Source organism: Parasteatoda tepidariorum, chromosome 6 (assembly GCF_043381705.1).
Source record: "Parasteatoda tepidariorum isolate YZ-2023 chromosome 6, CAS_Ptep_4.0, whole genome shotgun sequence".
Taxonomy (NCBI): Eukaryota; Metazoa; Arthropoda; class Arachnida; order Araneae; family Theridiidae; genus Parasteatoda; species Parasteatoda tepidariorum.
The window spans coordinates 48100199-48127035 of record NC_092209.1 but is presented as its reverse complement, the minus strand read 5'-3'; the positions used below and the strand labels follow the sequence as shown (position 1 = coordinate 48127035).

The window sequence follows — 26837 nt, the reverse complement described above, 5'->3', positions numbered from 1 at the left end:
CTAAACAAAAATGAACCTTTTTTTTCCAGTTCATAAACTATTAAAGAAAAATTAATATTTTCAAGGTTGTGATTTCTAAATACCTGAATTCTGATCAGTCTCTCTTTATTTTTTTAAAACTTATTATGAATTTATATATTATGAAACTTTAATTTTAATGCTGTTTATTTGTAAAAATATGATTTTTATGTTTTTAAATTTTACTTACAGATATGCAATTTAGCTCATGATGCAACCATAGAACAAGCTATGACAGACTTACTGTTTTTCACAGAAAACAAAGGAAAACTACGGTTGGATAATTTGTGATTTTAATTAAGAAATGAAGACTCATTCTATAAAAGCATAAAATAATCTTTATTTTCATCATACAAGATTTTAAAAACATTTTTAATAAATATCTATTTTTAACCAGGCTCATTCACTAATGTGTCCTCACTTTCCTCAATCTCTGTTGAACTGCTATCTTCAACATCTTCTATTAACTTAACCAGAGCAAGTTGCTCACTGTTACTAATTTCAGAACTTTGACTAGAATCTTTAAACATTATCGAATCTTCAGTGTATTCTTCTGATAGCACTGTTGATATAAATTCAGTTAATGTGGGTTTTATTTTGTATGATATAGGTTGAACTTTAGCAGTGTTGCTGTAGTTCATAATTAATTTCCACATATCTCCTGGAAGGAAAAATAAGAAACATTACTTTTTATATTGGGTGCTTTTTAATAATTAAGTAAAAAATTTTGAGCCTATGCATAACTAAGTATATTTTGTCTGATTTTATTTAGTTCATTTGTGTAAAAACATGCATTACATAAATGTCAAATGGCTCAGTACATAATTATAGCTTTTAACCTTGCTTCATAAAATATTTTTTTATTAAAAAATCATTTAGGATACAAATTTTTGTTTTAAAATTTAAATACCCTTAGCACATTTTCATATAAATGAGAAAACCAGTTTTTTTTACAAATACATTTAAATAAAAAGAAAATATGAATTGTTTAAAATTATAAGTTCTAATAAAATTTCTCCAGAAATCTCAAAATTCCTGGACTAAAGACTATGATTTATTGGTATTGAACGAAAACCTAATTATTAATAAGCTTTTTATTAAAGTTCAGATGTTATAGATGAATTTTAAACGCTAATAAACTTTTGCAAGTTATCAAGTACCATTATAATTAATACATTAAATACTTTATTTATTTATTAAATGTATGGGTATTTAGTTAAAGAATAAATTCTATTTAAATACTAACAAAAGTGTTAGCAACATATTAAGCTATTTAGATTAATCATTGAATACCATCACTAAAATTTTTATCTCTATTTAAGCAGTAAACGATATTAGATATTTTGAAAGCAATGGGCATGTTCTAGTTTTTGTTAGGAGAATTTATAAAATAGTAGGTAAAGATTTAGGGTTATTTGTTTATTAATTCTAATCTTTTTTTTAATATTATTTTAAGTAATATTTCTACCTACCAACATTTATATTCTTCTCTGTAACAAGGTCGTAAATATCCTGAAGCTCTCTCTTCAATGTCCGATTGCCAAAAGTGAAGTATACCATATCACGACCAGCCTCAGAAGCTGCTATCAGTTGAATTAAGAACTTTAAAAGAGGATTACCATTGAAGGCACCACATCCCCAATTTCCTGTAGCAACAGCTGATAAATTCTCTGGGTTGGCATCCTCATAAAATCCACTAAATGCCTAGGGAAGCAGTATTTTTAAAGCATAACAAAAACCAATAAATGGTTGTAAATATACAGAAAATTAAATATATTTTAAAATTTTTGAAAAATGAGTAATTCTAAATTAGACAAGAAATAATATCTTTTGGAAACATCTCATTATTTATTTTAATACAGATTTTAGAAAGAAAAAATGGTAGCTGCAAACAGTTTTTTGATTATTATTATTAATTTCCTTACAGAATATGGGTAAGATGATGAGTTAAAGTTTAAACCGAGGGATGCTAAAACTTAGCTCAATTTCTTTAATGTGGAAGTGCTCTTAGTCCTTTGTGATCTTTCTTCCTTTAACAAGGTAGATCTACATTAAGTGCCTGGGCATATGGATATTCCTGGTAATGAGCTAGGTGATGAACTAGCAAGGGCCAGATCCGGTGCTATTTTCTGTGGCCCCAAACCAGTTTTGGAAATCTCTCCCGCATCCTTCAGGGTCTCTATTTTCAAGATTGTCTATGAGCAGTGGCGCAATTCGGGCGGTCAGAGACAGACTGTGGAGTTAAATCGTGACTGTCCCAGTGTGTGTCAAAAATTAGGAATGGCTTGAGAAAGATCACTGTACTCTCGGGAGACTACTTTACATTATCGTATCCGATCCTCTTTGTCGTGGTTGTCATCTTGATGAAGAGACTGCATGACAAAGTCATTTCTGCTCTAAGACTTGAGCATCTGGGACGACATTGCATTAAGACCTGGGAACTACAGGACACCCCTGTCAGGTGTTTGCTGAACTTTGTTTTAGCTACAAAATTTTTCTGTAAGTTATGATCTAGGGTTTAGGTACAATAGACCTCTGGTCGATGTGTCTTGCTTTTTGGAACTGCCCAACCTCTAAGTCTAGCAAAATTGCATTGGTCATGTTATCCTAAGGTCAGTAAAGAAGAAATTTCTGTATGGGGTTAGAAAGTTCCCCACATAAGCCCTTTTGCTCACTGAAAATGAAGGTATCTTATGGTATTCGTTGCTTCGGTACTATTATAGAGATTCTTCTGGTTATCCACTCCTACATTTAGACCAGGGGCCGCAGTTAAAAACACCATTAAAATGGCGTGCCGCAACTTTATCAAAATTTTATATAGGACTCTTTTATGTTTGAAGGAACATTAGACATTACTGTCAGATTTTTATCATGTTGTACAATACAAAAGTATTGAATTACAAATCAAAATGCAAAGTAGATTTTTACCTGAGAAATTTTATTTTTTTTCACCGTTGGTATGTTAAATTTCACAGAAACGAAGAAATTAGCCTTTTTTTAATGAAAGAAAAGTATTTTAACCCCATAAGGATTTTTTACGAAAATTGTCCACAAAAAATTAACCAATATATTTTAATCACATGCCGGACGTGGCCAGCGGGCCGCCAGTTGGTAACCACTGATTTACACTATTAACGGATTAGGATCCAATGACTTCTGCATGGTTGGATACAATATACAATGCTAATACATATTGAATATCTATCTCTTTTGTATCAGTTTTTGATAAATAATATTGAAGTTCAAATATTGTAGCTAAAATTTTTGAAACTTAGAAAAAAAATAATAGGATCAGGTTTCTAACTTTTCTTTGAAACAATGAATTAATTATAAAGTTTTAGGACACAATAATTTGAAAAACACCAATATAATGACCTATTCAAAGTCATTAAATTAGTGTACCAATCAAACGAATGCTACTCAATTTCACCAAATGTTAATAAATTGAATGATGTCAATTGTATTACATGTTCATCAATTGAATGCTAATCAATGGTACCAAAAGATTAGCAAATATATTAAAAATCGAATTTATGACAGCGATTTGCTTAATAAGTATAAAGAATAGACAAAAATCTTAATACCTTGTTCAATTCTCTCTCGATGCGGAATGACTTGTACTGCTCATTGGTGCTTCTAAAGTGAGTAGCATCCATGGCAACAATCTCAGTACACTTTCGTCCCCATGAATCTCTGTAAGAATTAAAATACTACCTACTGAAAATCTCATTGCAAGTATGAAAATATTAAAGAACAGCATAATAATTATTTAAATTTCTAACAAAAGTAATGTCTCTTTTCTACTGAATCATAAGAACAATAAGAGTAAGATACAACTATTTTTGTTTTAAATGTTGAACTATAAAACATTAAATAAGTGTAAAAATGTAATTTACTTAAGCTATTTAAGTTACATTTTAAATACAACCTGAAAATTGCAGAAATCATCAAATAATGAAACAGCTTTTAAAAATTCTTTAACATTCTATTTAATAACTGAAGTACTAATTTTATCACACACAAGCCGAATTGTAGGTTTATTCTATCTAGATAGAAATATTTAACTGCTTTTTTTTTGTAAAATAAAAACATTAGTTTACCTAAAATAAAAAACTTTAAATAAAATATAAAAATAAACTATAAAAAGCTTTAAGTTAATGAGCAAGATTTTAAACTATTTACAACTAAGTGTTTTGTAATTAATAATTAAAAGAAGGGACATTATGTAAAATATATAAATTTCCCTTTAACTTTAAATTAATAATAAATAGCTAAACAAATTTTATCCAATCAAAGGAAATATTTATGCAAAATATAAAAGTATGCAAATGTTACATTCTCTCAAACCTTTATTTGGTAAAAAAGATAAAAACATTTTATTTTAAAAATAGTTTTTCTTACGTTGTAAAAAAAAATGGGATTTATAGTAGTTCTATTTTAATAAAATCAAACATTTCTTAATAATAAATAATTACTTATTGTGAAGAATATAAAGAAATAAAATTTACCGAAGAGTTGGATCATCAAAGTTTCCTTCCCATGTAAAGTCATCACTGTAACCGCTATATTTACTATATTGTTCTACACCTGCAAAGATATTTTGTTTTGATTATGAAATCTATTACTTTTATCAGTAAAGAGTTTTCTGACTGTTTACTCTGTCTTATGACACTCAATATGTAAACCTTAAGTATGAAAGAAAAAACTAATTATCTAAATAATTTATCACAGTTAAATTATGAAATTTAAAAATTTTTCATGATTTTATTTCCAAACATGGCTGCAACATTCAAAATAAATTTTTTAAAAATAAAAATATTTCCATTAGAGAAGTAGGACAAATGTTTAGAAAACTTTATCAATGAATATCAATCAATAAAAAGACGCAAATCATATCTCATATCAGTCAGATTAAATAAATAAAAAATTTATTAAAATAAAACTTGACAAAACAACAATTTATAATTACAACTTTAGAAATTTTTAAATCAAATATATATGCCCAATAAACAGGGTTTCATTGATATACATAGAAATAAAACTGTATTTTGCCTTCATGGATAAAAAGCCCGTTTACAGAGTGGATCTGAGTAATTACATATTCACTTTCATATTATTGTAATTTAAAATTAAATTAAGAAAATGAGAGATCCGCTCTAGGTATTACAGTGGCGCAGTGGGTTAAGGCGTCACTCACACTGTTGGTTGGAGAGCTGAGGGTAGTGAATTTGTGAAACAACAAAACAAAATAACATGTATACGCAGCAAGGTGTATGTTAAATTTGTCATGGCTGAAAGTTATCTCCATGATTGTGGTGTGAAAGTTTGGGAAGAGTGATAACGGCTCAGGCGCTGTTAATGTCGTGAGAGTAGGGTTAAAACTAATGTGGCACTTATAAAATGGCCATTAAAAGATAGAGTCCTCATGGTGCCTAGCCATGGTTAGGGAATGATGATGAAAGAACTGCCTAATACGGGCAGCTTTTAGAATGAAACCAATTTGCATGGAGATAGAAATCTTCAACAATTAGACACAGCAACTGGATATAGACTGTCAACCACTTGAAATATTTTATGCAAACACAAGCCAAGAATAATGTATAAATGTTGTTGTTTTTGACGCATGGCTGTTAAGGCAGAGGGGTGCGATTGTTCTTGTTTTTCAGTGGTGCCATCTATGGCCAAGAATTTGACTTGTGCCCCACCCGTTTATAGGGTGGACCCATTCATACATCCATTCATTCATCAGCAGATCGTAATTTTGACCTGAATCAGAGAACGATCAATCTCCAATTCAGTACCCCCAGAGGTATTGATTTGTTATGGGAACATGGAGGACTTTGCGACTCGACAGATTTAATGTGCATCAGTTACCATTTACTACATGGGGAGTCTTCGGCCAGCGGGGTTCAAACCCACGAACTCGGGCCCAGCGCCCTACCGACCAGGCTATCCCGGCCCAATAATTATAAATCTATGAACTATTGTGGATATAGATGAAAATTTAGAAAACATTTTGATAAATCTAGCCAAAGTAAAGTAATTGCAGTGTTCATTATTTGAAGGAAAAAAAATTGTATTGAAATCCCCAATGAACTACAGTGAAGCTGGCAGCATTTATTTTGTTTAGCTTATAAAATGTGAAAACTATTAAAATGACCAATATTTACCCTGCCCCATCACGAGTAATGGAACTAATTGAGCATGTCAGAATTTTTAGAAAATAGTACATAGAATGTTCTTTTAATTATTTTTGTTATGTTTCCTTTTATGGATATCAATATTCCATACCTGTAATTATAAGCCATACCTGTAATTATAAGGGCTTCTGTTGGACCCAGGCATTCTACAAGAAGACGACTCACAATCAACTCTGGACAAATGATAAATCGTATCTCCTCTTGTACGCATCCATGGCCTAATACACCACCACCAACAAATTTGTTGGCAAAATCAACCTGTTAAAACAATAAAATAATTTTCAGATTTTACATACAATACATATTATATACAATACATATTATATACAATACATATTATATTACATAATGTTACCTTACTTATAAAGATTTTGGGAAAGGTGGTGTAATATCGGGTAGCTAAGATTCAAAGGCCTGTTCGAGCTAAACAGTTTGAAATAGAAACTGTCTGATGTAACCAAGATATTCATTGTTCAGTTACATAAAATATATCATTTTAGATATACTACTTATTTTATAAATAATTTATTTCTACGAAAATTCAAGCCGCTCACAAACATTCTAGAAAATGCCAACCTGGTACACATGTTAACTCTATGGGAAATTTAGAAATACTAGAATTTTAGTGAAAAAATGAGTCATTTCTATTGTATACAATTAAAAAAATTGTAATATTCATGTGAGGATGTAGTGCTGTACTCAAGGAGGTGGTGAGGAAAGAGAAACAACTGACCTGGGGTCAAGGATGGCTTAGAACCACACCAATATTCTTTACAAAAAATATGGTATTTATTGTTTTCACAAAAGAAAATGCCAGATAATTTCCTGATATGAATTATTTTTTCTTATTATGAATTATTTATTCTTATTATTTACTTTAAAGTAAAATATTAATGGATAACTGGTAAAAAGAAAAATGTTAATGGATTAAAAATTAATTCAGTAGTTAAACTTGATAAAAAAAATGTAGGTTAAAAATAAAACTTAAATAGTTAGTAATACAATATGTTGATACTTCAACAAAATTATATCCCAAATTAATAAAAATAATAGATGATATTAAAAAAAAAAGGAATTATGATGAGTAGATTAATGGAACAAATGTATCCAATTAGTTGGTTTTTATTGGTAATAGTAAAAAGTAAAACATTTACTAATTGAAAAGTAGACTTTACACTATTTTATTAAAATAATTTAGGAATTAAAATTATTATAGAAATCCACAAAAAAATACGTTTGTCACGAATATGAACCAGAAACAGGTAAAATAAATAATATTCAGAAAAGACAATTTTTGATTGGTTATAAAAATTTATCCTATTTTTCTAAAAAAAAGAATCATAAAATTGAATAAATACCTGAAACATGCCATGACCTTCAGTTTCTATTAGACCACTAGACTTTACAATTGCAGTTTTTAAACCCTTTTTTGAATATTTCCATTCAGGCAAGTTTTTGAGAGATTGCCTATGAAATGTTACAGTTCCACTGGGCACTGTAATATAAATTTTCCAATAGGACTAAAATTTAATTTTTGATAACATTTGACAAATGTCTTAAAAATAATAGAAATCAAAGTATATTGAGATAGTAATAATTTATAATTATAGCTTGTTTTATAATTATAGTTGAAACACATTTTTTTTTATTTATAATAAAACTTTTATACCAATTTAATTCCATTAGACCAAAAATTTACCAAGGGCTGCCTAAATTTTCCTTATGCCTCGTTCACCCTATAACATTCTGCTTTATAATTTATTTTGCAAATAAAAAAATTATTAAATAAGGAAATTTTTTTTGTAATTATAATAAATTTGATTTCATTTAAAAATTGACAATAAATAACCCAAATTTTTCTCAATTATAGCAATTGCAGTTTTACATTAAACATATAAAAGAAATTTGAAGCAAATAAGTATAAATTATTTATTTTGATACAGATAAAAGTTTATATAAGACTAGAAGTTTTACAAAAAATAAATAAATAAAATAAATAAATAAAAATTGTTTCTTAGAAAATAATTAAAATTTTAAACATTTACCTTGACTCGTGATGCGTCTGAAATAACTTAAAAGGCACTTTAACTTCTCTGCATTTCGAGGGACTATTTTATTCTTAACACCAAAGTAGAGCCTAAAAGAAATTATTGGGACACAGATGAAATTTATTCAAATATTACCTGGAAAATGGGAATGTTAGGAATATGTTTTATATATAATTTTTTTCAATATCCTGAAAATATAAAAATAAGAATATTAACAAGATTTAATAAGTTATTTAAGTCCTCCCCCTTCATTAGCAGTAAGGCAAAGGGGAAACTAGTATATAGATTTAGATTTTAGAGCATTTGAGTTTTACTATACAGGTTACAAATTTCAACTGACTTTCATTGTTAAAACAGTTTAATTATAGTGAGTAAATTATTGGAGACCTTATATCCTCAAAACTAGAATATCAAAATTTGTTTTTGATATACAGTAGAACCCCAATTATTCAACACCCGAGTTTAATCTATATCACTTGACTATTATAAAACACTCAAATAGAAAGTATACCTTTTAGAAGTTAATTTTGAGTTAAAAATGTATTTAAACAAATTTTATGTGACACAAAAGTATTTTACAAAAAGTTCCAATGAACTCAAGAGACATTGGCAACATTACAGCTGTTATGATAAAAAACCAAATCTCTTACAAAAGTATATTTGAAGAAAAAATTATACAAGTCTTACCAAGTTTGTTGAAATTATAGAATACTGTTGATTTAGTAAGAAAAGAAATATTCTGTTCTAAACAAAACTTTTAATTTTTAAAGAAGAATTCTCACATAATACAGTTCACTTATTTATATTTTAAATATAAAGTTTGATACTTAAATAAAAAAGTAACTTCCCTTTTTTTTTATTTGGTGACATTTATACAATGGAATAAATTATTCTTACAAAGTAAAATGTTTCAGATTTCTTTAAAAAACAACCATATTAATATTTTTCAACATAGTAACTATATAACGCTAAGTTAAAAATGACATCAGGAAAAATTATAGGTATGCATAATTTAAAATATTGATGATACAATGCTGAGAATAAATTACTATAGAATATATAAAAAATAACAGAAACTAATAAAATAAATGAATATTTAGTTAAAGTAATTGGTTTACAATAATAAAAACTCACCGATTAAAATTGATATCAGGATAACTTGAATATTCAAATTTTTCTTTTCGGGGATAATGGTTTCTTCTAGGAAATGTGCAGAAAAAAGCATTCAGTAAAAGACAGCCAATTTGTTTCTGTGACATAGTGACATACCTATCTTTATTCTTTTTCATTAGAGGAGGAGGCTGAAAAAATTTTTTATATGTAATCAAGTATTCCAAGCTGAAAATTAAAAATTGCAAATGGGAAAGTGAAACTTATTAAAAAAAATTTATATAACCTTATTAAAAATATTTATACCATAAAGTTGAAATCATTATTTTAACATTATAGTATAATGAGAAAATAGTTAAATCTTAAAAAAAATTTCTTTGTAAAAAATTTATCCGACAAGCCATACATTTTTTACCTCATCTTCAAAGTAAGAAGTCTTAGTTCAAAATTTTAACCAACAAATGAAGCAGTAGTCCTATCTACCATTTTTTCTGTCGAATTAGAAAATTTGTTCCCTGATTGATTGTGACTGATGGCAGATATTTCAAAATATTGTTATGCAATATTTATTTCATTGAAAGGATTTTAAAAGCTTTTGATGTGCTTTTCAATGTTTTTCTTTTTCATTTATTGGTTTGCAATTTTCAGCACTATCTGTAAAAACTTTTAAATTAAAAACAGACATTCTAAGAAAAAAATTAATGTCTAGTCACATAAATTTGTGGCAAGAATTGACTTTTAACTATAACCACTTTTCTGTTATACTAAGCTCTTTTTTTAAATCATCAATCATATTTAAAACACCTAGCATGTGTGTGTGTATAGATATATATATATAATGAATTAAAATTTTGAAAAAATTAAAAAAAACTTTACGGAACCAATATATTTCAATAAACACAAGCAAAAGCTGCCGATGAAAATTGGAGCAGAATTAATAAATGTTTTACATTATAACAACAAGACATAAATAGCAAAAATATAATAAAAATTGTTATAACTCTTCAGCAGCCAACACCAATAATACATACCCTTTAATGAAACAAGAACCGAGTTTTGTTATAGCAACGTGGCAAACAGCAAAACCTGTGGGCAATGTTGATGTTATTGATATTTGTAGGGGTTCCAGCCAATAGCAACATGGCTTGCAGCTTTTGCTGTTTGTCACATTGTTATATAAGTATTATTGTTGTTGGGTGCTGGGGAGTGATAATTTTTATTATATTTTTGTTATTATGTCTTATTGTTATAATAATCTATTGTCATATATATATATATATATATANATATATATAGGACATACTACATATAGCAATTGACTACTGACCTGTGTGCAGATATTAGGTAAATCTAGAGCTATTTCTATCATCACTGGAAGAATTGTCTCAAAAAAATGTACACGTTCATGGTCTTCAAGACACTAAAAAAATATCTCATTAAAAATAAAAAATATTATATTGGTACATGTAAAATAAAATAGGCAAATATATATATATATATATATTTCACTAAAAATAAAAAAATACTATATTGGTACATGAAAAATAAAATACAATAATCCGCAAATAAAAAAAAAACAAGCATTGATATTCTATGACCAATTGAGCACAAGATATTTTCATTTACAGATTTTTTAAAAAAGTTTTTTCTACAGTTACTCCATGAAAAAGTTATGTATTGAGGAAAAACTTCTGAACTGAAATTCCCAAATATGAAATGCTTGGTCCATTTAAAACTTTTAATGTAATGATCTATTATCCCATTTTAAAAAAATCAACCAGATTTTTTGAAAGGATCAATAGTCACGCTCAATTAAGATGTTATTCACACCGGTGGATGGAAAGGTGGTGAAAGAGTTCGATCTTGGCCGTCGGCAAAACCACAGTCGTGTACACGCAGCAAGGTGCACATTAAATCTGTCGAGGCTGAAACTTTTCTTGTGTGTGGAACTTTGGAGAGAGGAGTATCAGCTCAGGCACTGCCCATGTTGTTTGACCAAGCTTGAAATTATTCCTACCATGGTCATTAAAGGATACCTACCAGCCCCGAAAATGAGGCTTGGCATTTGATCATAGGTAGGTGTTGATGATGAAGGGGCCAATTATCGTCAGGTTGTATATAATATTATATATATTCATACTTTAAAAATACTTTTACAAAAAATTAATCAAAAATAAAAACTATAAATTTTTTAATACAGTGAAAAGTAAAGATGACGGCAAAAATGTAATACAAATGATCTCACTTTATTTAAGAATATTACCTTTCATTCTTGGATAATAGTGATAAGTTAGCTTTTTCTCATAATGTAAATTAAATAAAACCTAATTTGAGCTTTTCTTAATCTAATATATTTTTACTTAATTTTTTTAAAATTATGGTAATAATACCTTTTGCTGCAACTGGATAACTCAAAAATTGCATTTGTATCAGCACTAATTTAATTTTATAGTATATGAAATATTATTAGACACTTATAATGATAGGTGATAATGTATATAGTTAATGCAGCATTAAACACTTGTAATTTAACAAAATAAAAGATTTCTCAAAAAATATTTAGTATAAATAGAATAGATAATACAGAAAATTGGTAATAAAATCATCTAAAGAACATAAATATTACCTGGTTAAAAAATGCGTGCAATGCATTAAAGTTCCAAAGATTTCTGTACTGAGAATTGTATTCCATGATTGCTTCCTAGAAAAAAAAAAATCTAGAATCATGATCCTGAATTAAATCATCAATATTAAGTTAGGTCAATATTAGAATTTATCAATGAAAAAAATGAAGATCTAGATACTTAAGATTAATATTTATAAATCTTTTCAGTTGTTATTACCTAAAGCATATAATTTTTAATCATGTTAAATATCATTTATAATCGTACTAGCTGTAATAGTTTTGTCAAAAGAATAGTTTACTTTTTATAATTAAACTTACTCATTTGTTACTCATAAAAATTATATATTCACAAAAATTATAATTTGCTAAGTATTTTTTACAATTGTGTACCCCATTAAACATGTAAATATTTAATCTGAAATACACAAAAATGATGTAAATGAGTAAGTACCCCATCAAATTTTGACAAAAGTCGTCAAGCTTTTGGATTATTTGGATAAACTGTACAAAAAAGGGAAAGAAAATAAATTACTTTTGATAAAACTTAAATGCTACTGAATTTAATTTCATCATAAGAGTCTATCAAATAATGTTAACTTATTCTTTTTAGTTCCCTGCTCATGCTTTTTTCTATTAAAAAAAGTTGACCCCAACCATTGAGTATGAAAGAAAAAATTGCAATTGCAATATGAATGCAAACATAAAAGCGATATTATTTTTAAAGCTTATACTAAGCATTTGCATCAAATCTTTAATGAAATTATCAGTGTTATGGAGTTTTAATAAGCAAAGTTTGTCTAAAATCCCTGTCTAATTCAGATTTATATACATTTTTAAAATTTTCCTTCGACCTAAAAATACTAAAAAAAAAAAAAAAAAAAAAAATTTGTTTTTTTCCTTTTTTTGCTTAAAAAAATTTATATTATGAATGTTTTTAAAATATCTCATCTGGATTTTTATTTTTTTTTACTGAACACTATTAAAAGATAAAAAAAAGTTAAATAAATTGTGGTCTTAATTTTTTGAAAATGGACATTGTAGGGGAAGTCCTGATTTATTTGTATTTCTACCAATTCACATAAATAATGAAAGACTAGAAATTTATCTAACTCTAAATATTTATTGAAAAGGACAAAACACATAAAAATAAAACAAGGATAAAAAAATACAAGAATTTGGAAGAGGGGGGTTTTGGGCTCGAATTAAACATCCGTACTTAACGGCGGTTCCTGGCAGACTGTCTTAGTTCACCGCCAGAGGCGCTGTAGTGGGGGGGAAGAGGAGCTTGTTACAACATATTAAAAAATTTTCTGAATGTAAAAGTTTTATTCAGGCATGTATCTTGGTAGATTAGCATACCCAGAACGCATGTAAAAATTTTGGAACTTTCAAGCCATGATGCATATATATCAATATTTAAAGTTGTTTCATAATCATAATGATAAAACACTAGATATGCAAACAATATTATACAACGCTTAATTAGAACAATTATTATGAAAAACAAAATCAGCTTTCAGAAAATTAAAATGAAACACAATTAGAAATATTTACTTCAAGTTGTTCAGATGTTTCAATGGTTCTACAAAGACTGCGGCAAATTAATTCCCATCTGCTTACTATTTGCCTTTCACCTCTCTGAAATCAAACAAAATTAAGCAAATGTTTCAATGTGTTTTATTATTGTAATATTTCTAATTTTTTTTAAAAAAATGTTTCACAAGTTATAGCGAGCTTTGTTTATAAAATTTTTATTATTAAAAATTGAATAATGAAGAAAGTTCAGTATTTGAAAAGTTATTATCAAAGCTTTTACTTTCTTTGTAGTTTCAAAACAATGAAGCATGAAAAATTCTCTACTTAATTTTGATTCAAAATATATTGAGTTTAAACTAAAATGTTTTAAGAGAATAATGAGAAATATTTATTCTAATACATTAAGAAGAGGTTGACACATCATTACAACGAACTTAAAAGTTGCAAATAAAGTGAAAAACAGACATTTTGTCTAGGATAATAGGAATACATTTTTAAAAAGACCTATTTTTAATTTATGTACTTGGAATGCTTTAAAATATCAATATTTTACATGCTATCAAACTAAGTCTCAACTTATTTTTAGCTCTGTCATAATTTTCCCACTAAATAGGCATTTAATAAGTTACTTGCTTTGTCTTCTTCATAGTGACTTTACGTTACTAGATTTATCAAAATACATTTTAAGAGGGTAATTATTACTTATAAGCGCATGTTTTTGCATAGTTTTTACTAAAATAAATCATAAATGAAGATTTATTACAATTATAATGCTAAATCTTTATAGTCATAGCACTAATATTGTTACAATCATCTTCATAGCATCATAGTACTACTTACAAATTTCTTATTTTTGCCCTGCTATAAGCTGTCCAGTGCAATGACACTTTATATACAATTTTCTGTTACATAACATTATTTATAATGCTTCGTTATGACAGCATTTTTAAACTCAACAGAATAGAGACTCAACTCCTCTTATGTTTGTTGACTTCAGATTGTTTATGCTTTAGATCAGTGATTCTCAACCACTGTGCCGCAGCACTTTTGTGTGCCGCTAAATTCTTAAAATGTGACGCCAAATATTAGAAATGATACAATAAAAATTATAAAGCTTTTTTTTAATTATGAGTAAAGTTTAAATTAAAGAAAAGTATATATATATATATATCTGTACTTTTTATAATTTTTCCACGCTTTAACCGCATGAACATCTTTGTTGGCGATTGTATTGTTTCTGACAATCTTAAAATGAGATAGAAGTGTTTAAATTGTATATGACACACAATTTTAAAAAATGTTGTAAGAGTTAATCAAAGTAAGCTTTGCAATGAATAAACAAATTAACAAAGGATAACTAACAAAATTAAGCTAACAATTAATAATTAGCAAAAAAACTAGTTAACAAGAAATCACAAAAAAATAACACTTAATAATTATAGAAAACAAGCTAACAATTAATAACTAGCAAAAAAATAAATAACTGTTACTAACTTACAAAAAATTGGCTGAAAGAAATAATTAATCTCTTAATAAATGTGCTTTTGTAGTACATATTATTTTATTTCACATTCAAAATTATTATCACAAACTATTTAATACAGTGCAAAATAGGTAATTAAACAACTTTTTAATCTAATTTTTTTCATTGTGTGCCGTCAAATTTCGAAATCGTTAAAAGTGTGCCGCAACAGAAAAAAAGGTTGAGAATCACTGCTTTAGATCTTTCTTAAGATATTTTAAAAGCTTAACTATAAACAACAAAATTTAAAATACTAATTCGAAAATGTTATTCCCATCTGTAAGAAAAACTCTCCATATAATTTTGCTTGAGTTCACCAGATATAAAGAAACTAAAGAATAAAAACTCGCAATCCAAGTCTGTTGTAAACCACATCGGATTTGGTCCTTACTGGTCATCTGAATGGTCATCTGGTCATAGGTGATCATCTGAATGTATGTTGTTGAATTTTATAGTCAATCATTTAATTTATTTAAACATTCAAACCATTACTCAAAAGAAAGTTTTTTTATGTAAGAATTATTTTGTAGTAAAATAAATAGTTCCAAGCTATACACATTTAAGGATTTTGGGTGTGTCATCTTTTCTGGGACACAACTGAATAATAAAGAATTCCCTGTGTTTCATGAAAATTCTGTGTGAGAATTCACTGTTTTATGAAAATTCTGTGCATCATCTACAACTTAATATTGAATAAAAGATAAAAAAAAAACATCCTGTAATATAAAATAATAGCAAAAAGTTCATAAATATAGCAAATTAAAAAAAAAATAGTAACATACTTATGTTTTTTAAAGCAAAACTGAACCTTTAAATTAAACACAATGACTAAATTTACATCAAAAACTGTACAAAAAAAGCAATTTACATTAGAGTGAAAGAAAAAATTTAATTATAAGTACATTTAATTATTTTTTTCTTTAGTTATATGCTAAATGTTTAAAATCTGTAGAGGTTGCAATAAAATGTTATAATAGTCATTCTGAATGAAAAATGAAATAAAAGAAATTTGAATTCATGGATTAAAAATTAAAATAAATATCTATGTAAATCTAAATAATACAAGTTTATCTAAACATAAGAGTCTGTTACATACCATATCTGAAACAGGATATTTACTTAGGGGAGAACATGGCATTCGAACATGATCATATCCCCAAAAGTCACGATAAGTATTTGGATAAGGACGAGGTGCATCTCCAGGACGAATATGAGGCTACAGTACAAACAAGAAAAGTCAGATACTTCCTTAAATACTAAATTAAATACATTTATATAAATCTCTAAAATGCAAAATATTTAAATTTGAAAAATTTATTTTTAAATCAAATATGTTAAAACTTTTAAAAGAATTAAAAAAAAAAAAAGGTTAACATAATTGTCAAAAGAAAAATTAAAAGAAAAGTTATCTTTCAACTAAAAAAAGTTTTTTTAGAACAATTCATATAACAGAAACATTAAGATATTCCTTGATATTCAGATTATTAAGGCTCTACTGTACTAGAGACCAAGCTTAGATGGAAGTCCAAATAGGAAGAAGAAATTTTTTAGCCAGTTAAAAGAGAAGTAAATACTTTTTATTGCCTTTAAATGATTTTTTAATGGATTAGGGAAACTAAGTTTTTTAAATGAGCATTAAATCATATCTATAAATGCATTTTAGTTTAAATAAAAACAACAATCCTAAAAATTTTAATTCAGTTATGCAAGGCTAACACCTCTTTGCTGAGATTTATCAGAAGTTCTCTTCATTTTTCTATTGCTATAAAAGTTTTCAAAAGTAATAAAAAATAACTAAAAGAATGTTTTTTTCCCTTCAATAGTTTATACATTTATAACATTTCCCTTTTCAATTTGTTTACCTTTTCTAACCTGTTCAACCCTGAATGGTAAAATGAAGTTAAGTGTGTTAGATAATTTTTTTTCAAGGTGATACTTGTAAGGAACTTATTTTATGTGCAATGAGTAACCATCTGCCACCAGTAATTTTAACTGTTCTGAATTACAGGAGGAAAAAAGCGTCTTAGTATTACTATTATTATTTATTTATTTTTTGTATTTGTAGACAAACTTTTAAAAATTTTTTATTACGCTTTCAGCAAGAAGAAAATACTTTTGGCAGAACTGAAATATATCCATTTGTTTTGATTAATGATTTATAATTATTTTACAAAAACTTTATCCTAAAACTGTTTTTGATTAACAGAGGTCATTCTATACATTTAGTCATAAACTAATCAAATCAATTCTGCACAAAGTATTAATAACAGGTTTATTAATTTATTTCGAAGACCACTAACATTTATTCATATAAATATAACATAATAAACATGTATATAAACAGTGAGCTTTATTTTACCGAAAACATAATAGAGTGATTTTCTGAAGGTTCCATCTTAGGTAAAGGAAGTCTGCAATCAGGTATTCGATTGAAAAAAGACAGCTCATTAAACTAGAAGAAAGAAAAAAATTTACGAATGAAAATATTATTTTGAACACATTCTAAACTTATTTATTTTGTAGAAAATATTAAAATTTTAAAAAAAAAGAGGAAAATTACTTGCTCCTCCTCTGTGTCGTTTTCTAATGGAGGCTGCATCTTAGAACTACTCCTGAAATAAATAAATAAATTAAAATCTATAGGAAAATAAAAATTTACACAATGAAACAACACAAAGAAGAATCAAAGCTGTAAATAAAGTCAGGATAATATATTTATATTTAATATATTTAATGTTTATTAAATGGGATAATTAAGGAGCATAGTCAGAAATTTTAATTTGCTATGCAGCTTTATGTATAGAAACTAGAAAACTATTTTTAAACAATTAAAATATATATTTTTGGCTTAGATATTCTCAAAATCTTTTGACTAAAATATTATTAAATTTACATGTGCGGGACCTAAGATAGATTTCAAAACAATTTAAATATATATTTAACACAGATTTAATAATAATAATAAAAAAACAAGGAAAACTTCTCACTTTACTATTAAGGTATTATTTTGTACAAAAGAAATAAATAAATTATATACTCTGTAAACATGTTTTGGGAGCATATTCAGAAATTATAAGTTGTAATACAGCTTTAAGTTTCTGTAATGAATGAAACTATATTTATACTTCACATTTAGTAAAAAGGAATAATTCAGGCATAAATATATCCTACCAATAAGTTTTTTTTAACTAAAATATTATTTAATTTACATATGTCACATGCAGGATACATGATGAAGTTGCTCAATAACATAAGTATATTTCTATACACGCTATCAATGAAAATAAAAGAATGAGTTAGTATATGAGTTAGTGAGTGTCTCTCTAGTAACTCAAGAACTATTTAACTAGTAATTCTAAAAACCACTGAAGAATTTTTATTTGCTCGTTTGGGAGAGACAAATGGATGGTAAACTTTTCTCATAGATGGATATTATTTGTTTTTGGAAATTTAACTGCAGATGCCCACACTTTTTATTTTCAATTATTTAAAAGATAACATTAATGAAAAAAACTTCTATCTAATAAAAAAAAATAGTTCCACTGAGAGTTTATTTCACATTCATTAATAACTATTTATACTTCATTTATTATGTTTAATGAGCATAAATAAAATCAATGTGGATCTCATATGGAGGCGATACATATTTATTTTATTTATAGTTATGCTTTCAAACTATTTTAAAAGTAAGCTTAAGTAATGTAAAGTCAATGGAAATAAAAATAATTTTTTTTTAATACTAAGTACCAATTCATAAAAAAACTTGAGTATTATATAGGCCTTGATAAAGCATCACTTTTGGAGTAGAATAATATTATCTCTTGAGTTAATCTTTGGCATTAGCAGAGTAGGTCAAAGTTATATAGTTTAATTGGTGAGTTGAACTTTTATAAACATTATTGTATTAATCCAATAACGTTAAGTGAATGAGAAAGGCAACAAATGACAATAATAAAAAAACTGAAACTGTTTAAATTGTTGGGCTTATGCTTTTCAGTTTTGTGATTGATTTCATGCAGTAAATTGTAAGTAATATCGATTCCTTCCTCATTTACGACTGTTTTTACTTGGTGTGGGGAGATGGTACTCAGCTGGTTAAATAATAATAATAATAAAAATAAGTAAAACTTGTTACTCTACTATTAACACACAATTTTGTATAAAAAAAAATCAATGAACATTATTTACTCCGTAAATATATCAGCAGATCTACAAAAATCTGAGGAGTCCAAAGTTTCTTCAGGAGTTGGGGGTATTTCATCAACTGATGTGGTTGGAAATAACTCATCAGAATCACTAAAGAGTTCTTGAGAGTCGGCCACAAATATCTGTTCTGAATCTTCACATATTTCTGTTTTATCTTGAGCTGCAAACAGAGGTAATGAAAAATAATTGCTTAAAGCTCTTCTAATATTTAAATAGTATATGTCCTATCGAATGCTTTATTTTCACGCTAGTGCACCAGGGTGCATTGCATTGAATTTTTTTGTCTCAAATTTTCAAGTTCATAAGAAGTTATCACATATTTAGTAATTTTTTTTATTGAATGAAAAAATATTTAGGATTTCTAAAATGAGCCTAAAGTTTAAATTTTTTTTGGGGTTAAAATCTATATTTTAATTTTATTCTAAAATCTTAAATATAAAACAAAATTTAGTTTTCAAATTCAAAATATAAAAAATAAAAGAAAGATAAAAAAGTATGCATAGAGCATAATATTTAAGTCACCCAAAGTTGTCATGAAAAACTTAATTTTCCCTAAGAATTATGCGTATTTCCAATTTAATTTTCAGATTAGAATACAGATTTATATTGTTATTTCAAATCTAATTGTGACACATTAAAATGTAAAAGTTTAATTACATATCTCGTTTAAAAAAGAATAAAATTTTTGACCAAAAAAAAAAAAAAACTTTAAGATCTTTCAGAGAGACCTAAATAATTTTAAATTTATCAACAAAAAAAATTTTTTTTTCAGGGTGCTTAGCAATATCTTTGAATAAAAAATAAGCACTTTTTAAAAACTTTTCAAGCACTTTACAAAAATTTTCAAGCACTCAAAAAATTCATATTCAATCAGTGATATCATTGAAAAACAAAAACTTTTTATAAACAGTTTTAGCGTTAAAAAAAACAAAAAAGAAACAGACATAAATCGAAACAATCAGTACTTTTCCACATCATCGAGTGAATTCAACTTGACCCTGAACTCAGAATAAAAGTACCCGTACCCCCTACGTCAAAAAAGTGTTGGAAGTAAAATAAAATAAATAATAATAAAATTAAAATAAATTAAAAAGAAAAACATTTCATAAGGATTTGATATTCTCCACCCGAATTGGAGCACTCGGGTTTCGGTTTCAAGTGTGCGTGCATGCGCAAGTCATAACGTGGGTACGACATGAAGTCCGTGTGAATGATTACGTAGCAAATACCCCATTTTTCGTGAAATGCATGGGATCCACCAGATATCACTGAAGGGAAAAAATTATTCAGGAAAAAAAAGCACTTTTTAAAAACACCAGCTGAAAAATGCACCTTTAAAAGCTTTTAAAAATGAAATCCCCAAAAAAGCACCTTTAAGTACTTTTTACAAGCGCTACGCACCCTGTTTTTTTGTTAATAGGTGGCAAAAATGACAAATTTTTATTGAATTGAAATCTTAAATTGAAAAAAAAAGTTTTAGGATTTACACTAATGTATAATTTCACTAACAATACAACCCCTCATTAGAAAATAAATAAATAAAGAAAACATAATATTTAAAAACTAGTTTATTACTCCATAAATATCAATAAAGTTTTAACAACACATTGATATACTTAATAAGTTTAACTAAAACACATTAATAATAATAAAAAACAAATTCAAAATACCTTTTTACTTTACAGAAACAACACAAGAATGGACAATTTATTTTATTACTTCTCTAAAAGTGGTAATTATGAAATTATTTTTCATTAAAAAGGCTTACTTTCGTTTTCAGTTGAAATGGGAGTCATGTGATTATTTACAAACTTGTGTCCATCTATCCTATGTTTACCATTATTGTGCATTGAAAGCCATTATGTTTTAGCTTTCATTTAAATTTCGCAATTAAATCCAACAATATTTTAGATTATAAATTTACAAACATTTTAGTTATACATAAGAGAAACAGATATTAAATTTTATAAATACACATAAAAGTATTTTTTTTTTACCATTACAATATTCACATTTACAAAATGAATAAAAATGTTGAGAAAAGATATCAACTATACTATCTAATAAATAATTATAAAAAATGTGCATTAGAAAAAAACTTATAGAGAACACTGTATATAAGGATCGATCAAAAGATATAAGTGTCATTAAAACTAAAAGAGCACTGAAATAGCTTTAGCATATGAAGGAGTATTCCCATTCAGCACATGTAACGTAATAACCGATCAGGGATTGTTCATGATTGTATCACTTATGGAGGCTTTTTAAGGAAATTTAAATGTTTAATAATTAAACATATAACCATTTGAGGCAAATGAAAACAATCCGATTTTCCGATTCTAGAGAGAATTTTCACTAAAGTTAGGATTGCGCCGTGGTGGCTCAGGGAATAGAGCGTTCGCTTTGCAATGAGGTGAACTGGGTTCGAATCCCAGGGATAACTCAATTAGGATTTCGCACCCGGCTTGCAATGACCACAGTGCTGACGTAAAATATCCTCAGTGGTAGAACGGATTATGAGTTAGAGTCCCCTTGTCCTCAGGCTAACTGTGGGAGGTTTTCCTCTCCATGTATTGCAAATGCAGGATACATGGAGAAATTACCCATCTACAGAAAATATGAAGAGATGTTTTCAGAGAAAGAAGGGGGAAAACTGCATGCTCTATTCTCATTCATTTGACAATATTATGATGCCGAATAAGGTATAGGAAAAATTAATTAAGTGAGCTAATAAATTACGAAATTTATATATATATTTTTATTAAACTACTTACTTGAAGTTCGTGAATTATGATGTATTTTGTCGTCAACAATTTTGTCAGCTTTGGTAATCCTATAGAAAAGCTTTAAATTAGAAACAGATACACTAATACTGCTTAGAAAAATAATATTATTCATTTAACTTAAGTAAACAAAACAAGCAAAAAAATATTGTGGAGCTAATATTAAAAAAACAGTAAAATAACAATCAATTAATTAGATCACTATTTCTTTTACCATCACATCTTTTACAATTAAAAGCTAAATTAATAATTTTTGTTTCCTTTATTTATTTAATCAACATTTATTTTAAAATCATGAGTTAAATCATTGACACTCAGTTATATACCTAAAGAATATTTTTTTAGCATGTGCAACTAATAAATAGGCATATTAATACAAAGTAACAAGCAATAATAATAAACAGGGGGTAATGAATAGTGTTATGGCTGAATAGTCAAATACCAATTATTCAACCAAAATATCGGCCAAATACCAAATATTCAGTGACGGAATAGCAACACTGCTTTTTTCAATTAACATTAATAAATATTAGTTTAAAGTAGTTTAGAAAAAAGTTTAGTCATTATTGAGAAATAATGAATACTTAAAATTTTTAATTCTCATTACAATAATAAACTTTTCCACACTAAAATATTCCAAAAGTTTAATGAAATTAGTTAAAAAATGAAGCTATAAAAAGAAATTAGTTGAAAAAAGTTATAAAATGTTTTACAATAGTTATGTAGCATTGTTTAAATAGTTTTGCATTGCAAGGAGGAGGCAGTATATTGAACATTAAAGGACTGAGATTGACATTCCTATTACAGAATGTATAATTATTGTGAGAAAGTAAAAGGTTGCAAAAATATCTATGAAATTCATTTATTAATTTTTCAAAAATAAAGAAGTCATAATTCCAATATTTTTCTTATTTCAATATCGTAGAAAAGAAAAAAAAATCACACGAAAAGAAAGATTTGATAGTAACTTATTTAAAAGAATAAATATATAGTATAGAAACCTCTTCTCAGCTGCTGCAGCAAGTAAATCTCGAAGGTTCTGCTCCATAGTCGAAGTTTGAGCTAGAAATTAAAAAGTGCAAAATTTGTAAAATATGAAAATTTTTTTCTACAATTTTAAAAATAACCTAAATACATATTAATTTGTACATAAATTATATGATATATAAAATATATGGACATAAATATAAAAATATATGATCTAAAACTAAATTTTGAAAAAATATTTAAATTTAATTTAAAAGAAAAAAATACTTAGAATTTCAGTGTGTAATTGTTGAACAATTTTATCTACATTAGTTATAATTAAAGACATATCTTACAACTTTAGGTTTTTTTTTTATCTTACAACTTTAGTTTTTTTTTTTATCTTACAACTTTAGGTTTATTTTTTAGGTTTTCCCTCCAGGAAAACATAGTTTGGAATTCTAATGACTGCACTTTATTAAAGATAATTCCAAAATTTATTTTAATGTTATTAAATTAGTACTTATGCATTACAGAAATAGGACTTGCTGAACAATTTGACAAAGTCTATATTTTGACCAAAAGGTTTTGTATTCATAGAAATTTATTTTTATTGTTGTTGGTTGTTTCATTAGCCGCTATATGTAAAAAGGCAGCACAATGGCTAACACTCAGAGAGTTAATAAGAAATATGAACAAAAATGATTTATTTACTGTTACATTAATTTTAGTTTCATAAAAAGGAAAATTAAAATGTTTTCACTTTTGCACTTTTTAACTAATAGAATCTTAGAAGGTTCATATTGACCTGGAAATTTAATTTAATATATGTCACATGATTTAACTTAAATATATGTCACAAGTAGGACTGGGCTATAAATCGATATATCGCGACATATCGATTTAACGCCTATATCGGCAAACCGATACAGCAACTTTCATTCCAAGCGATACATCAGAAATGTGATTTAAGCCGTCGAGTGAAGAAGACGATATAACGATATAGCGATACACGCAAGGACTTTCTCTTACGTTCCGATGCCAACTCGCGCTGTGGAAGACGATATTGTTTCGTTATGTTGAGACGGCCTTGACTGATGAGCGGTAGAATCAGAATCACTTTTGAGACCTTATATCGTTATATCACATGTTCGTTTTCGCACCTTCGCGATTTGAAATCGTTTCTTGTAGATTATTTTCAATGGGATTAACTTCGTGATCGCCGTCGTAACCTTGTTCTGAACGCAATCTATTATTGAAAAGAATTTATAAAGAAAAGTTTCTTCATTAATTAGGTAAGTTTTTTATTTATTTTCTGACAAAACTTTTTTTATATTTTTAAATGTGAAAATTATCGGAAATCTAATTTAAGGCACCCATAAGGAATTAAATTACAAAGTAAATAAATTTGTTAGGTTATTTTTTTACTTTCTTTTAATTTATTAAAAACCTTTCGGATAAAACTTCTAATAATTTAATGGGCTTCTATTACTGATTTTAAATTTATAAATCTTGAGTTGTTTTTATTTTTAGAAATAAAGTTAAAACAAAACTTATTTTTTGGACATAAGTCAATAAACTTTATTTGTTCAAAAGAATTTGAAAAGTTTGCGAATTTTATTCATTTTTTTTTTTTTTTTTTTATCAATTACTACTTCGTTTTATTAGAGAGTAAAATCATTATTTTTTTTTAATTTTCGTTTTATATTATTAGTTAATTAGCTAAATATATTACCGAATATCACAATTCTTTTGTTTTTATTTTTAAGAATTTAATTAAGAAACTTTGCCTTACTTTGTTTTTCGTTCATAATTCGGTCATTATTTAATTTAATTTAATTATTTATATGAAATAATAATAAAAATAGTGTTTAAGAAGCATTTTTTTTCTAAAATTTATTTAGCTCTTTGTTTTAAGCATACAAATAATTTTTTAACGAACTTATTTTTTAAATTTTGTTCCTATGCTGTTAGGTAAATATATTGATAAATTTCACTTTTATTTATTTTTTTATTTTTAAACTAAGAAATCTTTTGTTATTTGCGTGATCATTTTTAGAAAATATAACAAAACTTGTGTTTACTTCTTCATTAAGAATTTGAACATTACGATCGAACTTAATAATTCTGTAATTATTTACGCATAATAGTACAAGCAAATATTGATTTGTTAAAAAAAGTTTTTTTTTTTAAAAAAAAAAAATATTTTTAACACTTTGTTTTAAGTGTATAATGAATTTCTTAACAAACTTTTTTTTTAATTTTTTAAATTTTCTTTCAATAATTTCAGCTAGATATCTTTATAAAATTCCCTTTTTATTTTTAAACTGAGAAATCTTTCAGAGAACGAAAATTTTAAGAAATTATTACAAATCTTATGTTTACTTTTTAGTTTAAAATTCGAACATTTTTAATTTTAAACTTCGGCTTTTAGTCAATCTAACTTTTATTTTAATTAAAATATATTTTGAAATTTTAAAATCAGCTTTTGTTTAATAACAATATTTTTTTTCATTAAGGGTGTTTTAGGGGTTAACTTAAATTAAGACTGCTTATACCTTATAAACGATAAAGAAGTGCAAATATTTCATTCTGTATCTACACACATTTTTTCAATAAATATTTTAAGTAAGATTTGTACATCTTAGTCAATTTATTTAATATCTTTCTTTAGCAAAACATATATATTTTCAAATTTATAAATTGATTTAAATCAATATGCGTATGAAGTCTTGATAGAAATCTGACTTTCTGTGCCTTAAAGTAAATGAAATTCAAAAATACTATATCGCGATACATCGCTATATCGCGATGCAAAACTAACGATATATCACGATATATAATTTCTAATATCGCCCAGTCCTAGTCACAAGTAAAATATTTGCACAACTAAGCATGAAATCTAACAGACATTTTTAAATGCATGTACAGTAGACTCCCGATCATCTGAGTTAAGGCATACATAAACATATTTAGGCCATTAATTAGAGAAAAAATGAGTGCATACATCAATATTTAAAATTAGTATTTACAAAATATATTTTTTAAAAAAAAGAAGTATTAACATGAAGAATTGTGAGAAAATCCCCCCTGAAATACCACTTTGACTTTTTAAAAAATAATTAACACGAAAAACCTTAGGAAAATCAGTTATTTAAAAAATTATCTTATTACATTAAAATTTGCAACTTTGACAAACACATTTGACAGAAACACCTTCGACAGAACTTACTCTCTGAAATAAATAGAAGTAACATAGTTACATAAAATGTTGCAAGAATTACTAATCATTATAGATATCGAGATGTTATGTAAGTATAGTGGGATAATAATAGTTCAGATAATTTAGTTGACACTGTTTAGATAATTCTTTTTTAAAATTAAAAATGTGCTACTTTTAAATTAAAATATATGTCATACAGTATTATTTTGAAAAAGAAAAGTTAATTTCATAAGCATGAAATGTCTTATTTAAGAAAGAGGCTCACAGTGACTATTTCTAGATTTCTTAGAATAGGAAAAACTTTCTGCTAAGCTGATTTGGCGAAATCGTTTGTTGTCTTTACTCATAATGAAGCAAAATAATAATTTCACTCATTTCTACTAATTTAACTAAAACTATTTAATTGTCTTAGATAAAAATGTTTAAAATCGATCATTATACAGGTATATCACGTCGAGATGTTGATAATTGTCTCTATTTTCTTTCGAAAACAAACAGAAGGAATGTTTGCAATGCCTTGTTGCCAAATCAGTGTAATTATTTTTCAAAACTCTATTATTTAATTATGAAAATAAATTGAAAAGCTTTTAAATAAATTC

The 26837-nt window shown here is 26.5% G+C and overlaps 2 protein-coding genes across 7 annotated transcripts in view; one reads left to right on the top strand and one right to left on the bottom strand.

Moving 5' to 3' along the window:
• The window catches only part of LOC107449600 (Set1/Ash2 histone methyltransferase complex subunit ash2), a 28331-nt gene extending 27915 nt beyond the window's left edge, over positions 1-416 (top strand). For all 5 annotated transcript variants that reach the window (XM_043052581.2, XM_043052579.2, XM_016065182.3 and 2 more), the window contains one exon: positions 211-416. In XM_043052581.2, coding sequence (XP_042908515.1) covers positions 211-309 — 99 coding nt within the window. In that variant the 3' untranslated portion in view covers positions 310-416. The remainder of the gene's footprint in view (positions 1-210) is intronic.
• Positions 334-26773, bottom strand: LOC107449598 (poly(ADP-ribose) glycohydrolase). 2 transcript variants are annotated; one of them, XM_016065180.3, is made up of 18 exons: positions 26504-26773; positions 23051-23111; positions 22041-22099; positions 19249-19426; positions 17621-17672; positions 17420-17512; positions 16157-16276; positions 13557-13640; positions 12003-12077; positions 10704-10796; positions 9401-9567; positions 8264-8355; positions 7577-7713; positions 6329-6476; positions 4527-4605; positions 3603-3711; positions 1491-1722; positions 334-679 (listed from the first exon to the last, which is right to left on the bottom strand). In XM_016065180.3, the coding sequence occupies exons 1-18, from the start codon at positions 26583-26585 to the stop codon at positions 408-410; spliced, it is 2133 nt and encodes a 710-aa protein (XP_015920666.1). In that variant the 5' UTR covers positions 26586-26773; the 3' UTR covers positions 334-407. The 2 variants fall into 2 exon arrangements, with proteins under 2 accessions (XP_015920666.1, XP_042908512.1); XM_043052578.2 differs by having other exon boundaries at positions 17621-17669; positions 26504-26755.
• Positions 26774-26837: the final 64 nt, after the last annotated feature.

Bases quoted from the DNA above. Each gene is read 5' to 3' on its own strand.
- LOC107449598 (XM_016065180.3), bottom strand. From the start codon at position 26,585: ATGAGTAAAGACAACAAACGATTTCGCCAAATCAGCTTAGCAGAAAGT. The intron at 7,714-8,263 runs GTAAATGTTTAA...TTTATATTACAG, and splicing joins CAGACGCATCACGAGTCAAG to TGCCCAGTGGAACTGTAACA. The intron at 680-1,490 runs GTAGGTAGAAAT...TTTTCCTTCCAG, and splicing joins AGAGAAGAATATAAATGTTG to GAGATATGTGGAAATTAATT.